Below are 19387 nucleotides of genomic sequence, written 5' to 3'. Positions count from 1 at the left end.
AGATCAAGGGCAGTGGGATCTATCATTGTATTCACTCTAGTTCAGATCAGTCTTGTTCAGATACCATAATACTTAGATTTAAAACCTTTCCTAGCTCCTAGGAACCTTACTGACCTGGAGCCCATACAGCTGGATGGGAGTCAGTTGGCTCACTTGTTCAAGGAATCATGTGGGAGGGGAATTACTGGACGATATTGATCTTTTTGAACAACTAAGACTGCCTTTTAAATTAAAATTTGCATATATCTGTGATGCAATATTGACAGTGTGGGGACAGCAATGAAGGGATTATAAACAAGAGGTCAGCCATTAAAAGACATTGGTAAGGACAGAGTCCAGGGCACAGCACTACACTACACCAGCACTTTAAAATTGCAGGCCAAACTTTTGAGGCACAGAGATGACGCAGCTTGGATATACTGCCGTTCTGGTATTATGGGCGTGCTCCACTGCATTAGGTAAGATGTTAAGATACAAACAAAATATAGACTTGTAAAAAGACCATGTTAAGGTAGAGAGATAACTGAAAGGAAAAGATTTTGAGCACATACCACCACCTAGGCCTATTGGGGTAGGAAAGGCTGATGGTAACTCAGTAGTACAACTGAGGGGCAAGGTAAAGCAGTGACACTGCTTCAAGGGCAGAGCCTGTTTTGAAGATACTAACGGAGTAACTGTCATTTTGTATGTGTAACAGCTATACAGAAAATTCTTCCTCTCCAAATTTAGCTGTTAGTTAGTTTATACCAGCTGACTATGCCAGAAATGCACAATTCTTTGCATCACTGCTGCCCCCTTTCCATAATATTTCACACAGATTAAGCATCACCGAGTTATTGTGACATGGTCTTGACATGCTCATCTCACCCAGTTCCACCAACCACAGGTGAGTTCTATTCATTAGAGCTGGGTGAAATCATTCAACCAAAACCGCTTTCAGTGAAATATGCAGATTTAGCAACTCTGCAACATTTCATAAATTTGTGTTGATTTTGCCAAATTGTTTCAATAAAAAACCTTTAAAGATTCTCAAAAAAATTAAATCATTTCTCTGGACTTTTTTGGGGGGGTTACAATTTTTTATTCTAAAAAAGGAAAACCTTGTTTCAAATTTTTCTTGCATTTTACTTTAAAAATTAAAAGTGTTACAAAATGCTCAAAATTGGAATGAAACATTTTGTTCAACCCAAAACAATATTGGGGTATTTTTATTTGCTTCAAATTTGGGAGGGGGGACATTTTTAGCTCAATCCAAAACATTTTTCTTCAAATTTTTTTGTCACTAAGATGAAAAATCCATTATTTGCCGTACCTCTAGTGTTCATACAGCAACTTCTCTGACAGCAACTTCTCTGCTACCACAACTGTGTGTGTTTGTCCATATGTTGCATGCTGCCTAACCATATTTGCATTAGTGCATTTTGGGAAAATCAGGACAGCAAGCAGGATTCATTAGCAATGGTGACAGCTCAATTTTAAAAAAGTCATGTTATATAAACTGCTTTGCCTATTTTTATGTCTTAATTAACTTTCATTAGTAATTCCAGTGTTATTTACCCATGTGAGTGTTTTCATTTTAAACCTTTACTAGGAGAGTTTTCATTTCGTTTCACCCAGAAGACGTTCCTTAGCTTTTCTAAATGGCTCCAACCAAGTTTAAATCCTTTTTCATTCTCTTTAAATGTATTAAGCGGTGCTAAATAATATCAGCAGAATATACAACCAGAGATTTCAGATTACATGCAGTATGTCTGAGTTAATGTATTTACTTTGCTTTCAGCTATTTCATGTGGTAACATAGAAAATGGGAGGGTAAAGCCAAGTTTCTTCTTCCAGAGAAGAAAAAGAACATTTGAATGTAATGCCGGGTATATAGCAGAAAATGACAACAACAGAATTGAGTGTACTTCTTCAGGATGGTCTCCTGTACCCAGATGCATTCGTAAGTGAGCTTTAAAAAAGGTTAATTTCCTCTATATTGTCCTTCAAAAGAGAGAGATACATTGCAGTTTTTATAGTACAAGATGTACTGATCTACTTACCCACTGTACATGGGCCATATGCTGCTTATTTACTTTCATTATATACACCAGTCTTGGAACAGAGCAGTCACAAAGGACACTCAGTCAACCCCCTTTTCCGGAATTCTCAGCAAACCACCAATGCCAAGTTCCCAGGAAGCAACTCTGCAACACAGATCAGCTGTAATTACAGAGATGAAGGTAGAGGGCAAATTCTCTTACTGTTTTCCACAGCTCCCCCACCAAATCATCTGCATCATGAAAATGAAGAACAATATACAGTAAAAGTTTTGTTATCTGGCATGTTGGGAGAATGGGGGGTGCCAGTTAATCAAAAATTCTGGTTAACTAAGCGCTCTACTTACCAATGGAATACCAATTTTCAAAGAATTAGAATACAATAAAATGGATAAAGTATAGTAGTAGTAGTACTGCACTGCAGACAGCTTGGCTTCTTGAAGCACTTAGGTATACAGGTAAAAGTTTTCTATACAGTAGGTTATCTTATGACACTATATATCACTATGGGCAGCGCATGGTGTACACCCAGATCACTAAAAATACACTTAATAGTAAAACTCTACTGAACATAATTTAATCTTTGATGATTCAGAAGGCACTTCAGGATCTTGCAGTGCCTCAGCGTCATCATTATCAACATCAATTATCACTGTAGATACAGAAGGTGTAGGAGATTGGGTTGAATCTGTAATTACCATTTGACACACCCTGGAAGCTGCTTTTTTGAATAATTGTCCAGGAATGGGGAACCGCAGCCAATGGGAGCATCAGGGGAGGTACCCACAGGCGAGGGCAGCACGCGGAGCCTTCTGCCCCCCACCCCTCCCAGGGGCCTCAGGGACATGGCACTGGCTGCTTTCAGGAGCAACATGGGGCCAAGGCAGACAGGGAGCCTGCACTGGCCCCTGTGGGTGCCAGTGCCACCCCTGCGCCACTCCAGGTAAGCAGTGCCAGGCCGGATCCCACACCCCAACCCCCTCCTGCACCCCAACCTCCTGCCCTGAGCCCCCTCCCACACTCCTCCCTGTACCCCTATCCTGAGCCCCCTCCTGCACCCCAATCCCCTACCCTGAGTGCTCTCCTGCACCCCAAACCCCTGTTGAGCCCCCTCCAACACTCCACACCCCTCCTGCACCCCAACCCCCTGCTCTGAGCCCTCTGCCACACTCTTCCTGCACCCCAAACCCCTGTTCTGAGCCCCCTCCAACACCCCACACCCCTGCACCCCAACCCCCTGTCCTGAGTCCCCTCCCACACTCCTCCCTGCTCCTCTATCCTGAGCCCCCTCCTGCATCCCAACCCCCTTCCCTGAGACCCCTCATGCACCCCGCACCCCTTCTCTGCCCCAACCCCTTTCCCTGAACCCCTTCCTGCACACCGCACCTCCTCCCACACCCCAATCCTCTGCCCCAGTCCTACATTTATGTCCCTGCATGCAATTTCCCCACCCAGATGTGGCCCTCGGGCCAAAAAGTTTGCCCATCCCTCGCTTACAGCCTTATCAGAAATGGTAGATTCCACATCCATATGGAAGCATTCCCTGATATGGCAATTTCATAATTTCATAACATCAGCCAAAACCCATAAATTATCCAACCCACTTCTCCAAATTGTCACAATACCTATTACAGAGTGACCAAAACTGATACAGTAATGATAGCAGAAAATTATATGCACTCTGTACATATGTGATTCTTTGAATATCATTACACTTCATTTTGTATGACTTTACATTACATTTACATTGTTAAGCCATACAGGTCTCTTAACCGGTTTTGATGCCTTTTAGGGATAATGCAATATATGTGTACACTAATAATATCACAAACACAATCTAAAAGAAAAATTAGGACTACACAAAAATTAGCCAACAATGTACAAAATTAGACAAAATAGTGCTATTATAAAAATAAAACTAATATAGCACCTACATTTTGGTGATTAGGTTGATAGCAAGATATTGTAGAATGGATTAAACAAAACAAAATAATGAATGAAATTTTCAAAGCCAGTGAGGGGATTTAGCCACATCATCCCCATTAATTTATGGGAGGTTTATACGGCTAAAACCTGTCTAGATTTGACAAATCTCAACCAGAGATTTTAAATGAAAAAACAACATACTTTAGAATGCTATTGTCGTTGTATTTAACTTTAAGTACTACAGGTAATGTGCAGCATTACCTCATCTAGCATTATTGAACACATTCAATCCTAATCGGTCAAAAAAACTTGAATAAATCAAGCAACAATTTTAGAGGAGAGAGCTCCTTCTCTTCACTGTATCAATATTATTGTTTATTATTTGTATTGCGATAGCCCCACTCAGAATCGGGGCTGTTTTATGCTAGGCACTGTAGAAACACGTAGAAGGATAACAAACTCTAATAATTTAATGTACTTGGTAGTTACATTTGGATGCTCTTCCTGTTTTTAAAAGGGAATTTGCTCATTAGTGAGAGTTTTCACTTTGCCTTCACTTAGTCAAGCCAAAGTTTAGTCAAGACACAGATAACGTCCAGTTTATGCTATAAATTGCAACTCAGTTTAGAGAGCAACCATGTTTTAATCAAGGACCCTGACAATAGGTGTATTTTAAGAGTCAACAGAATTTTTGTCAGCTCATGTTTCCAGTACTTTCATATGAGCTATAATTAACTTTGATTTTCTGTCAGTGACTTAATTAGATCCAGAGTATCTGGGGTCATGTTTTCAGAAACACCCAGATGAGTTAAAGCCTAAGGCCCAATTTCAAAGTGACTTCGACACCACAGCTCCTAACTACCACTGAAAGCCAATGGGACTCTGGGTCCTGAGTGTGTAAGTCACTGTAGAAAGTCCAGGTGCTTTAAAAAGTTTTAACCCTGTTCAAAAAATGCTTAAACTTTTCAACAACAAAAAATTGGGTGACACTTCAAAAAAATTCATTTAAACTTGTCATAAAATCACAAGTTTTTTCACAAAATATTTTGTGCTTTTTGAGAAAACAGATGTCAAACACTTATTTTTCTAGATCGACCACCTCTACTAATGATGCAGTGCTAACTATTATGGTAGTACAATATGTTGTGTACAATATACCATGTATTCCTGTGTATTATCTGCAATAGTCTTTTTGATTATGTTGTTCTGTTTTTGTTCAGCAATACAATGTGGAAGGATAGAAAATGGGAAAATAGTGGACAAAGTTGAAGAAAAAACAACCTTTCGATGTAATCATGGATATAAATCTGAAAATGGAATTAATGAAACTACCTGTTCCTCTGAAGGCTGGTCTCCAGTACCTATATGTATTGGTAAGAAAGCTTTCATTTAAGATTAACTTCTGCTAGTGCTTTTTCCCCCAGACACATTGTGTTTATTTGAAAAACTATCAAGTGTTTTAATAATCAATCAGTCAGTTGTATAAATAATGTGGCATGTAATGTGTTCTTAAAACAGATACCAAACTCTCCAGGTTGGTAATACAAAACCAGGTAAAATTTCTCACAGTACCTAAAATGAAGGAGAACCAGAGCTCGAATCCTAAAAAAAAAAGTGCCAGAACACACAATTTCAACAGCAAGAATATCTTATAATAGTAATGTACGTTTTTATTGCACACCTGAAAGATATTCTTCATTGTCTACCCAAATACAATATCAGTTTGCTGTTTGTGCTGTCTCTTCGGGTAGCTTTTTCCATGATTTTGTGTCTTCTGCTGATCGATGCTTTGCAAGCCACTTCTTCACATATGGACAAGCCAGGCCATCACACACTTTGACACCCTTTTTCTGACAGCATTATATATTTATGAATTAGACAATTTATCATGTGTCTTTTTGATAAACTGACGCTGGCAAAAAGCTGGAATTAGCACTCTAATGAAAATTCCAATATTTTAGCATGAATAATCATTGGTTTCCTTTTCAATTATCAGAAATACTGGAATGCTATTCTGCCTCCCCCAAGAAAAGGGTTAGACTGGTGTTCTGGATCAACACAAGTGCTGAGGAGGACTTACCTCTCTAAGCAATTACCCCAAACTGAGAGGCAAGAAGGCATTCTTCCTACCTTAAAATATAGCTGCTATTCATTCAGAGCTTGATCCTGTACTCACTGAAGTCAGTGTCAAAGCTCTCACTGACTCTAATGGTGCCAGATCTGGGCCTTAGAAATATAAGAAAGTGTGGTGATGTGGAAAGCTTATAAGGAACATGACCCTTATAAGGAATATTCAAAGATAATGTTGTACGGTGGTGTAAATTAGATCACCATATCTTAGCTTAAACTTGTATTTAGATCCCCTTACACCTATTCTCATCACTTAATGATGTATCAACTTTAAGGTCAAGACATTAATTGCAAACAGAAACAATATTACTTCTTTTCTTATGTCAATTAACTGGAGCTTCTTATGATGTACTTCAGTGAAAATAATGTTCTAACACAGGAAATGCAAGGAGCAGTGTTTCTTCAAGTTACCCATCGAACATTCATGAAGCTCTCACACGTCAGACTTTTATTTTAATCAATTTTGATTATGGAAATATCCCCCATTAATTATTATTTGTTTTGTTCTAACCACAAAGATCCCAGTCAAGATCAGGGCCTCATTGTGTTTCTACAGCATCTAACATAAGAGACAATTTTTACCCCAAAGAACTTAACACGTAAAATTGATGTAACACTGTTGCTTCTTCAATTCTGTTCCCCCTCGACCACCATCAGTAACAGGTTAACACATGTGTGTGTTGCAGTTCAAGAGTGTCCACATCCACCTGACATCGATTTGGCAGAAATTGTCAGTGGGGAGAAAGCAGAATATCGGGAGGGTGATGTTGTTCAGTACAGGTGCTACCCAGGATGTACTCTGGCAGGATCTGAAAGGATAACATGCAATGGAGAAAAATGGACACCTCCACCAAAGTGCTTGGGTAGGATAATGTTTTCTTTCTTAATTCGTTGGATTAAAGTAGGTGGGCATAATGTTAGAGAGCTTATTCCTTCACTCTCATACTTCCCTGGTCCTTCTTGCATGAACAGAGAGCAACAATAGCCAAAGTCCGAAGGTGCAAACAATTCGATGTTTATTGGAGTGAACTTCCAGCAAGCTTAAATCCAAGTTCCTTTTTCCTTATTTTCAAATCCCAACTTACTTCCTGTTTGCCCCTAATTTATATAGCAGTGGTCCCCAACGTGGTGCCCGCGGGCACAATGGCACCCTCTGGGGCATTTATGTGTGCCCGCCTAGTGCCCAGCAGGGGAGAGAAGCAGCGGCCCTGCGCCTGCCGGGGACAGAGAACTCAGGCTGCGGGTGCAGTGTTCTCTGTTCCCGGCAGGTGCGGGGCCTTCCTAGTGCCCCACAGGGGAGAGAAGCTGCGTCCCCGTGTCTGCCAGGGACAGAGAGCTCCGGAGCTGCAGGCTGAGGGTGCCAGTGTTCTCGGTCCCAGACATGCGCAGGACCCGCCTAGTGCCCAGCAGGGGAGAGAATCCGGGCCCCCGCGCCTGCTGGGGACAGAGGTACTCCGGGGCTGCGGGCGCCAGTGTTCTCTGTCCTCGCGGCTTCTCTCTTCTCTCTGGATTCATATATTATGTAATATTAAATATTTTTTTTTATTATTTAATGTACAAATACAAAATAAGCCTTGAAAAATTGTTGGCGCCCGCCACACTCTTCTGAAAACATGAATGTGCTACTGGTCACAAAAAGGTTGGGGACCACTGTTATATAGTAATATTCTTAGCTATACCTTAACCAATTATTCTACTAAAATTTACCTAACCAATCCAAACATACTGTAACATGATTAGCTAACCAATTATAGCCCCCCACCTTAATTAGTTTACACCCAGCAAAATTAATTATACAGCAGACAGAAACAATCACAGAACCAGACAGAGACCATGCAAATAAACATACAAAACAATACAAAAGTGAGGATTTCACAACTACATCTATACAGACATAAGTGTTCTCCAGCTGTGTCTATTGATAAGTGAGTTCTTACCAGACAGAAAACTATCCAACTAAATTTCCTTTTACATGTTTTAGGCTCTTTCCTTTCTCTGGAGGTGATAGATCAGATCACCTTCCTAACAGCCCCAGATTGCCTTATTTCAATATGACAAACAAGGCCTTAGACTGTTACAGTGAAAGACCCTTACACAGATAGACAATGATTTCGATGCTTTCTTTTATACCTCTATAACTAGCTAAGTGATAAGAATACACCTAAACTCTTAAAATATAGGCCTTTGCAGACAGGCTTGAATATCTATATCCTAACACATAACATCCCTCTCGTCTCATAGTATTATTTAATGATGGATACTATTCTATGGGTGACTACTTAATGTTTCCAGAACTCCCATAATTTCTGATCCTGCTCCCATACAATGCAATGGCAAAATTCCCATTGACTTCACTGGTATCAAAGGATCAAGTCCAAAATGAGACTTACTGGAGCATCATACACTATCTAAATTTTAGGTAGAGCTGAATACTGATCAGTGAACAGGACTGTCTAGTTGATAGATAGCAAATGGCAGATTATCTGGTAGGGACAGTGTAGATAACAGTATCCTATTGGCTTTGCTTAACAATAATTATATTCGAATATCTTTCACACATTCCTTAACAACAGGAAGTTACTGTCCCCATTACAAGAATGGAGAAACCGGAGCAATGAAATTAAGGAAAGTGCCAAACCACACAGCAAGTTAAAGGTAGAGGTGAGACTTGAACACAGGAGTTCTGATTTAGAGTTCCATGATCTAACAACTAATACAAATCACTTTTGAAAGTACTGTAGTTCATTTTTTCTTTAAGTGTCATTCATTCTCTACGTGGTAAACAAAAGGGAAGATGACTCTAGAAGTATGGAATCTGCAGCACTGTTAATGTGGGAGGAGATATTTAAACTTTTAATCTTTTTGTGTGTTGCTCTTTTTTATTTAAAGCTCCATGTATTATCACAAGGCAACAATTGGAAACAAAAAAATTGCTTCTGTCTAATGGCCGAAGACGTACAGTATTGATTCAAAGTGACCAAACAATGGAATTTCTATGTGGTGAACATTCTGACCTTAAAATCCCTACTTCATCAAGTGTGTAGATGGGCGTATGGATTTACCAACTTGTATATCTGGTAAATGTACTTAGTTCTATATCCGTTCTTTTCCTTAAATATGTTTGAGCAATAAGGAGGGGAGCGTACGTGTAATGGGTTAATGTTGATTCTGGGCAGAGTTAAGCAAATCAGTCTTCCTTTCAGATTTATTTGGGACTTGGTAATTCAGGACTTCCTGAGAAAATCACCTTATTCATTTTTCTATTTAATTAAGCAGATAGCTTTAAAAACTCTGGCACCAGCCAAGCTGGTCCAGTGAAACACTGACAAAGGTAAACATGGTCAGCGAGACCACTTCTTTCAAAAGCATTCATGTTTCCTTTTACAGAGACAAAAAGCTTTATCTAATAGACAGAAATGGGGGGAGGGTTTCAACAGTAATTCAACAGTCCAGGTCTGAAACCCATAGAAAATGCCTTGGTGTTCTCTGCCAGGGAGTAACCTGCTTAAAGGAGAGTTTCAACCTGGACTTTCCTGGCAATCTTTTCATTTGAAGGGTGGTAGGGTTTTGCCATACTTGGAAGTAGCCAGGGATTTAGTATCCCAGAGCCTGAAGATCTTAGGCTACCTGCCAGAGGCCAGGCATGGTGTCCAATTCCTCACACTGGTTCGGTGTCAGGCAAGCAGGGTTCAGACTCATAACAACATACATTGTTTACTATGAAAAATTTAGCTCAGATGCAATGTTTTACCTTCTGTGAGATCCTGATGTTTCACCCAAAGTTTCCATGTGTAAAGATGTGATGCACCCAAGGCCCCATAGACGCTCAGATGGGATTATAGCGCAAGCTCATCCTAAGTGATCTGGGAACTACTTGTCTAGAACTGAATATAGCAAGCCTTGCACCTTGGAACAGTGTAATTCCTTTATCACTGCTCATGCCTGCTCAAGGCTACCCAATACAGGAGAAAAAAAAACATTTTTTTGTGGTTACATGCATTTTTGTAAAGCTGGCAGCTGAGGTAACTGCAAGGCAGGAAGGAATTGTCTGGTATCATCCTGGATCAATTAGATCAGCAAACTAGACCCGTCATGTAGATTATGTGCACAAAGATGAAAGGATCAAGAGTGCAGATTATGTTTACTAATGACAAATTCAATGCAGCTTATTCCATAATTTCCAAAATAAAGGAATTTATTACCATAGATGTTATATAAATGTGTGTTAGAGTACAGTGAGAGCTGGTTTAGGCCTGAAAAGACAAAACATTCAGAGCATTGTGACCGATGAATACTTGTGCCATCAGAATGCTACATATGGAATAGCAAAGCCAAAAACATTTGTATCTGTACAAAATCGTAACCACAGATATTTTCATTTAGGAACTGGGGAAAAGTGTGGCCGTCCACCTACTATTGAGAACGGAGACATAACTACTTTATCCCTAAAAGAGTATGCATTTGGCTCTTCGGTAGAATACAGATGCCAGCATTATTACATAATAGAAGGAAACCGGAAATCATACTGTTACAATGGAATCTGGACAAAAGTACCAGTTTGTTTAGGTAAGAAAAATATTCAGTAGTAAAAAGTTTTCAATTTATAACTAAATTAAATTTTATAAACCATGATCTCCTGGCTACTATTTTGTCATTTCTTTTTCATGAAGCTGAAATTTATTTTCAAAGCTGTCACTGCATGATTTTTTTTTTTTACTACAAGTGACATGTAGATTTAACAGCATAATTAACTAGAGTTGATCAAAGTCTGGGGAAATATGTCTATAAAAATGTTTACAAACATATCTCCCTATTTTTCTATTTAAAAATGATTCAATGGTAATTTTCAAACCAGCTTTATGATTAACAAACCAGCTAAAAAGGAAAGGACAGAGTGAAGTTAATTGGATTAAACCATATTTGCTCCTACCTAAGGCAAAGAGCCAGAACATTATATAGCCAAATATCCAGCATCAAGGAGTCCAGCTGCCACTCTAACCAGACTAACATTCACATCTGACTATCAATTTGATTCTGGTAGTTGATGAGATGGTTCTAGCAACATGATGAACCAAGCTTGAGAGAGTAAAAATTTCTTTTTAAATACACTTGTGAGAAATGTGCCACCCCTCATGAATAAGGGTGGGAAAAAGTAAAAGGAGTTAAGAACATTGACAAACTGGAAGGAATAAAGAAATAGCAAGGTGCAGCCAGTTACAAAATGGACACTTTAGGTTATGCCAAATGAAAAGAACTAGTCCTCAAAACAGTATGTTGGGGGAAAAGGTTCCTATAAGAGGCCAAATTCATACCAGCAGAGTTAGTATGTTTCAGGATATCACAAAGGAATGGGTTATTGCTCTGTTTGCATGCTGCCTATATATCCAATGGTGTATTATGTTCATAGTGCAGCAGATGGAATAAACTGTAGCTACAAAGTTTTCAGTGGCTCCATGTGTGATACTTCTCACCAGCAAGAAAAAATTGTTGATTTCCCCCCATAGTGGCAGTAGGAATTAGGAAATAAGAACTTACTTGCCACAAATCTGAGAAGTAAGAGGACCTGGGGATACCTGAGGCAGCTGGCATGCTACTGGAGCCAGTAGGGGGTGGGGGGTGCTATGGAATGGAGACTGAAAGAGGGATTAGTGATGGAAGTTGGGGTGCAGAAGTCTAGCCCAGCGGGGGTGGGGAGGCAAAAGGGGATCAATGGGAGGTGGAGGGAGGGCCAGGAAAAAGTGTGGTTGAGGATATAGAGTAACCTTTAGAATATAGGAAACCCATCACCTTGGGGCAGTGTAATTCCTTAATCACTTCTCTTGCCTTCTCAAGACTGCTATGTACAGGAGGAAAGAAAAAACAAAACATTGTGGTTACCTGCATTTTTGTAAAACTGGCAGCTTCCTTCATTTTGCCCCTTTCTCAAAACCGTCCCTCCTTTGCCCCTCCCTAACTGCTGTCACCACTACCTCTGCCTCCCTGGGGATTCCACATAACTTTGCCCAACAGAGAGGCCACTTGAATTACCTCAAAATTAGGTATTGCAGCTTCACCCACTACCTGGGAAGAACACTTGCAGCTGCCTGCCCACAACCCAGTTGAATGGGCTTGACATCTCACAGGACACTGAACAGCTCCTGAACAAACTCTACCTATCTCAGAGCTTGGTTTAGTTAACACTTTTTTCAAATACATTTTATCTGGAATTGTTCCTAATTTCTATTTTATGCTAGGTGAAGGCACTAAATTAATTGTAGATAGAAAACATTCCATTAGTTTCATGCTTTTATTGTCTTACTGTTTCATCACTAAAAGGAATGCTACACTTTTCCTGCAAATAGTCTAAAAACAGTGGCATTACCCATCACATTCAGATTCAGGTAACACTAATCATCTGTAGTAGGTGGCTTTCAGAAAGTGGAAAAAACTGTTTGGTTTCTCCTAGGACTAAAGTTCCCTACTTGAAATCACATTTACATCATGTATTGAAGCTGTCATAGGTTTATTCCCCACTTTGAACTTTAACGTTCACAAGATGGGGACCTGCATGGACTCCTCTAAACTAAATCCTAGTTTAGATCTGGTAAACGCTGCCACCAGCCAAGTTTTTAGTGTCTAGCACACTCCCTGTTCCCCCAAACTTTCCCTGGGGAACACAGATCCAAACTCCTTGAATCTCAACACAAAGGGAAATAATTTATTCCCCTCACCTCCTTCCCCCCTCCCCTCTCCTAGTACTTAGGAGAGATACCTTGATTCAAACTCATTGAATCAAACAAAGAGGGATTCACTTTTCCCCCCTCCCCTTCCCCTGAAAATCCAAACAAGGGAAGAAATCAAGCAAGTTCTAAAAAGAAAAGATTTTGTTAAAAGAAAGAAAGAAAGTACACTCTCTCTGTAATACCAGGATGGAAAAATTTACAGGGTCTAACTTATAAAAACTGGAGAGACTGCCCCTCCCTCCTCCTCAGAATAATCAAAGTAACAGCAAACAGAAATAAAGATATTTCTTCAGCAAACACACAATTGCAAATGTAGAAATCAATTATAAGACTAAACCGCCTTCTAATACTCACTATACTGAATAGAAGAAAATACTTCAGGAAACCTTGGAGAACTTGAAGAATATGTCTGGCCTCTCTTAAATCCAAAGAGAGAACGGCAATCCAAACAAAGGACACAGACAAAGCCTTCACTCCACAGAGATTTGAAATTATCTTGTCCCTTGATTGGTCCTCTGGTCAGGTGTTCATCAGGTTACTGAGCTTGTTAACCCTTTACAGGTAAAAGAGACTTTAACCCTTAACTATCTGTTTATGACAGAAGCCAACAAGCTTCAACGAGAGTCACAGAGGGCACAATGGCCCTTAATTATTTTATCATGGGATCGCCTTCAGTTTCACTGCAGGATTTTTCCATTTGGATTTCTATAACATTCTAATAATATTTTTGTTGTTGTTACAGAGCCATGTGTTATCATGCAAGAAGATATGAGATCACGCAACATAGATCTAAAGGGGGAGTCAGCTCAAAAACGCTATGTGTCACATGGAGATTTTGTAGAGTTTAAGTGTAGATCCAGTTTCTTTCCAAACTCTTCAAATAATTATAGAGTGCAGTGTAATGCGGGCCAAATACCTTATCCCCAATGCACTTAGAGATGTGTGAATGTAGGAGACTTCATCACATGTGAATGGCAAGTACCCTTTATTACTACGCTTATCAGTGGTCCCTCTGAAATGGATCCCCAGGTTTTTATCATTCAAACAAGAACTACCACCAGATAGCAGTCACTCCAGGAATGAGTATAAGCAACAACTAATTCATGTTAATTAATGCTATACTGATACTTTTGGGTGTGCCGCTTTTTAGGAGTAATGCCTCCAGAAATAATCACAGCCAAGATGGTGGCAGACATAAGCAATCCTCAAATAGATCAAACAAAAGAATATAAATTCCAGAGGCCCTTTAAAATGAACTGCAAAGAAAATAAAATTGGAGTTTGTGCTCTTTCTTGCTTCTTTATGGTGGCTAATGGCAGTCTAAAAACTGGATTTTTCCCCCCTTCCTTGGATATTGCACTAGAAATTGAGACCTAGTTTAGAATGGAAGACTAAGATGATTGGAGAATAAGCGTAATTGTGACATCACAAGAACCAAGCGTGAAAATTAATCAAATAAAACAGAATGTGATTTTTAGTCAGACTGTAATTCTTTGTGTTTTGTTTTTGTTAACTGTTTAATTTCAGTTACCAAGATCTCATGCCCCTACAATTAAGTATGTTGGAGTGTACAATGAACATGCTCTGAGACCTCGCAGTGGTCCTCCAGTAAAACCAGGGAAGTCCATATGCCTGGTATTTCTAAGGTGAAAAAAAAAGCAATTACAAACTTTGTAAGCAAGAAGAGTCCTTTCAGACCTTCTTGCTACTTTATAAAGAAACAAAAGGGGGCTTAAGGTAATTTTTAAAAAAAATTGCAGGTCACCTTTAAAGAACATGCTTTCTGTTCTCTCATACATTCACTGGTATCTTCTAAACCCTGCTTAGCTTCCAACAGTGATCTCCCATATTCCTCAGGAGGAGTGATGGCCATTCTGAAATGGACCTCAACCTCAATTTTATCAAACATTATCCACTTCTGTTGCTTGAGGCAGAGTCTCACTCAGAGTCTTCACCAGAATTATATAAAACCCACTCATACTGCCACTGGCCCATCCACTACAGGCTGCATATGCTATGTACACCAAATCTGGAACGCAAGCAAGCAAGAAAGCAAACAAACCTTATATGAGCGAATGCATCAAGCAGATGTCCAAATGGTCAGAGTATCCTAGCTGGCAATGAATTCACACTTCCCTACACCTTCCCAGTCAAGCAGCACAAATAAACCAAAATTGTCTTATCATACCTATATTGTGGTGCCTACCCCCGAGCTCAGCTCCTGAGAGCTCTCCCATTGACTCCTGTACTCCAGCGCCGTGAGAGGTGCAGGCAGAGTCGACGGGGGGGCGGCAGCAGTTGACTCGCCATGGTGAAGACACCACGGTAAATTAATCTAAGTACGTCGACTTCAGCTACGTTATTCATGTAGCTGAAGTTGCGTAAGTTAGATCGATCCCCCAACCCCAGTGTAGACCAAGGCTAAGAGTAGAGCTTTAACAGAGTGAACAACAACCAGAAGACACATCTTGTAGACATTACTAAAGCTGTGTTGTCACTCTCATGACATTTTATGTTCTTAAAGCCCCAGCTCAAATGATAGATGAGAATCTCAACCTTCAGATCCAGAGCTGAATGTCCCTGGAGTTTGGATCTTAGGTTTTAGGCTTGGGTTAATCTCTACCGAAAACAAATGGTTACAGGATTTACAGCAAATTCACATCACAACTGTGAAGTGTAAACTGCTTGATAAATCACAAACTCAGTCATTAGAAATGGCTATTACTTCTTTTATTCAGGTCCTACTATTGTTTCCTACATGAGATATAGATATAGCTATATTATGATTACTGTTCATTAATATAATAATCTGTTAATAACCAATACAATATGGTGGAGAGGAAAGACTGGAATATGACATAGGTTTGAGGACAACTCCAAATACATTGCAGTCAATTAAATGATTTTCTCTCTCTCGTATTTCCTTCATTAACATTTCTCACTTTACAAAGCCATGGCTTGATCTCATCTAAAAAAGGTTACTATCAGCTTTTTTTTTTTTACACATTTATTTTTTCATTATTTATACACACACACTTCTCAAAAATGGATTTTTCTTTAGAAAACTGCATTTTTTTGGGCTAAAAACCTGTTTTTGACAAAGTTGAAATTTTCCCATAGAACCACACCTGTTGCTCACTACTTTCCATCCAACTCCATACTTGAGGTGCCATAATCTCTTTTGATAAGCTATGCTTTCCTTTATAAATACAGCACTCAGAAAAGTGGTGCTGCAATATTGGACATTTCTTATTAAGGCGATCACTTACAGAAAAGTCTCAGCAACAATTGCAGAAAGCTAAGATTTTGGGGAGGATAAGATAACAGAGGGAAGACCACGGGAACTTCTATAAAGTATTTTTAAACATCTTTATTGTAATACATGTAATGGATTTGGTGCAAAAATTCTAATCTCTTCGTATTTTCCCCAAATCTTAAGTGTTAGGTTCAAATCCCAGCTACATGATCTCCATGCACAGTTCAGGGGACAGTCCAATACTCAAATGTTATGAGAAATCTTGCATAGAAAGTATATGGTCTATGCATGATATTAAGGACAGTTTTACTGAACTGAACATGGTTTGAATTACCAAAAGAAGATCAACAGACCAAATAAAGCTTTTTGCATGACTTTTTTATTTAAGGTTCATAAACCAAGAAAATATCCAGTGTAAATACAGGTTTAAGTTTTAAGTGGGCTATGAGGTCAAACACTTGGTCTTTAAAAATAGTTCAGTAACATTTTATTGGGTTTCTAACTAAAATGTGGCTTCTTTCACAGCCCTTGAAGCATCAGTGCTGTTGACGTCTTACCTATAAAAGCAAACATAGTTGCTGTTATTCTTTACAATATGAAGTTCACAGATCTTTGAGCACCGTTCTGTAGAAGGTGGAGAGAATAGTATCAACAATGGCAAAGCAAAATGACATCTGACATGAATGTCAGTTCTTGTATATCTAACTTTAAATAAAATGATGCTACATAACACTTGGTTTTATTTATTCTTTATCTAGTATTCTATTAGGAATGGTTTTCCCACAAATCCTATGTGATCGTTTTATTTCCATTCTAACTGAGGCAGTTATATATAATGCTCCATAGTGCATGAAAAATGCAGCAGGGAGAGAAGCAGTAATTTGATATCCATCACTGAAATAATCCTAATATGGAATACCTATAACCAGCAGTATAGCTCAACTCAGATACCACATACAGTTTTCATGAAGGTTCTGCTTGACCTGACCACTTGTCTAGCATTACAACAACGTGTTTCATAAGAACATAACATAAGAATGGCTGTACTGGCTCAGACCAATGGTCCATCTAGCCCAGTATCCTGTCTACCGACAGGGGCCAATTCCAGGTGCCCCAGGGGGAGTGAACCTAACAGGCAATGATCAAGTGATCTCTCTCCTGCCATCCATCTCCATCCTCTGACAAACTGAGGCTAGGGACACCATTCTTACCCATCCTGGCTAATAGCCATTAATGGACTTAACCTCCATTAATTTATCCAGTTCTCTTTTAAACACTGTTATAGTCCTAGCCTTCACAACCTCCTCAGGCAAGGAGTTCCACAAGTTGACCGTCTGCTGTGTGAAGAACTTCCTTTTATTTGTTTTAAACCTGCTGCTCATTAATTTCATTTGGTGGCCCCTAGTTCTTGTATTATGGGAATAAGTAAATAACATTTCCTTATCTACTTTCTCCACATCACCCGTGATTTTACACACCCCTATTATATCCTCCCTAAGTCTCCTCTTTTCCAAGCTGAAAAGTCCTAGCCTCTGACTCCCAACTATGTTTGAGCAGAGTTTTCCTGGAACATATCATGGCACAGGCATGTAGGAGGGAAGGGAAGAGAAAACACAGTTACCTTTTTTATAACTGATGTTCTTCGAGATGTGTTGCTCATGTCCATTCCACAATAGGTGCGCGTGCTCGCCAAGTGCACCGGTGACAGAAGTTTTTCCCCCATAAGGGAGTGCCTCTAATGACCTCTGGAGTGGCACCTCTATGGCAAAGTTTAAGGGGAGCTCAGTGTTCCCCCCACCCTCAATTCCTTCTTGCCAGACAACTCTGACAGAGGGGAAGGAGGGCGGGATGCGGAATGGACATAAGCAACACATCTTGTTGAACACCAGTTATGGAAAAGGCAACTGTCTTTACTTCTTAGAGTGACTGCTTATGTGCATTCCACAATAGGTGATTCCAAGCTATATCTGTTGGAGGTGGGTAGGAGTTCACAGACTCTCAGGACGGAGCACTGCCCTGCCAAATCCAGCATCCTCCCTGGTTTGGGAGACGATTGCATAATGCTAGGTGAATGTATGAACCTAAGACCATGTGGCAGCCCTGCAAATGTCCTAAATGGGAACGTGGGCTAAAAAGGCAGCCATCAAGGCTTGTGCCCTGCTGAGTGTGCCCTCACAATCAATGGCAGGGGAACTCCGCCGGTCGTAACAGGTATGAATACACAAGGTGATCCAATTGGAGAGCAGCTGAGTGGCGATCATGCGACCTATCATACATTCGGCCAAGGCGATGAACAACTGTGAGGACTTCCTGAACAGCTTAGTCCGCTCCACGTAAAAGGCCAGAGCCTGTCTCACATCCAACATGTGGAGGCGGCGCTCCTCACTTGAAGCATGGGGATTGAGACAGAGCACCGGCAGGAAGATGTCCTGACCCATGTGGTAGATGGAGACCACCTTGGAGAGGAATGAAGGATGTGTTCGGAGCTGGACCTTATCCTTATGGAACACTGCGTACGGGGGCTCAGAGGTCAGGGCCCTGAGCTCCAAGACCCATCTAGCTGACGTGATCGTCACCAGGAAGACCACCTTCCATGAAAGGTGTGACCAGGAGCATGAGCAAGCGGCTCAAATGGGGGACCTGTCAACTGGGCCAGCACCAATTTCAGGTCCCACTGGAGGACTGGGGGCCTAATGCATGGGAAGAGATGATCCAATCCCTTAAGTAATCAACAGGTCACAGAATGGGAGAATACCGTGTGCCCCTGCACCGATGGTTGGAAGGCAGATATAGCCACGAAGTGCACCTTGACAGATGAGGATGCTGGAAGGATGTGGGAGGGTGCTGTTTGTGGAGGAGACAGACACAAGACTGCACGGTGTTTGAAATTTTTGCCACCTCTTCATGGAGTGGGAGGGCCACCCTGCCCGGTGCCAAGGCCGAGAGAATGTTGAAGAGGGAGTCCGAGGGTTCCTCCACCTCTGCATACTCACCAGGACCGGGAGTCCCACCACTTGGTTGCCCTCCGGGCACAGAACCAGAGATGAACGCCCCACCAACTCCTTTCTGGGAGGCTGAGAGAGGGAGGCCAAGGATCTTGCTGAGGCTCCGGCCACTGAGCGAGCCACCACTGGGGGCTGCACCGGGGGCCACACGACCCATTGGTACCATGGTGCCAGCCAAGGAGCTCTGTACCAATGCACCTGCTGTGGCACCAGTGGAGCAGGCTGTTCAGCCTGACTAGCCTGTCCCATCGACTGATGACTACAAAGGGAGACTGGGCTGGCATATGACCTGTTGCTGTCCCGGGCCCG

At 40.8% G+C, this 19387-nt stretch overlaps 1 protein-coding gene across 1 annotated transcript; it reads left to right on the top strand.

Moving 5' to 3' along the window:
- The first annotated feature begins 324 nt into the window (after positions 1–324).
- On the top strand, positions 325–16684 carry LOC120394984 (complement factor H-related protein 2-like). The gene is given in 9 exon segments (XM_039519162.1): positions 325–458; positions 1781–1942; positions 5186–5338; positions 6782–6958; positions 8985–9122; positions 9125–9172; positions 10479–10661; positions 13560–13791; positions 16599–16684. Coding segments are annotated over 8 exon segments (1113 nt in total). The 5' UTR covers positions 325–400; the 3' UTR covers positions 13754–13791; positions 16599–16684.
- Positions 16685–19387: the final 2703 nt, after the last annotated feature.

Source organism: Mauremys reevesii, unplaced genomic scaffold (genome assembly GCF_016161935.1).
Source record: "Mauremys reevesii isolate NIE-2019 unplaced genomic scaffold, ASM1616193v1 Contig87, whole genome shotgun sequence".
Lineage (NCBI taxonomy): Eukaryota > Metazoa > Chordata > Testudines > Geoemydidae > Mauremys > Mauremys reevesii.
Note: the sequence above shows the minus strand (reverse complement) of the source record. Positions and strands in the feature narration are given on the sequence as shown.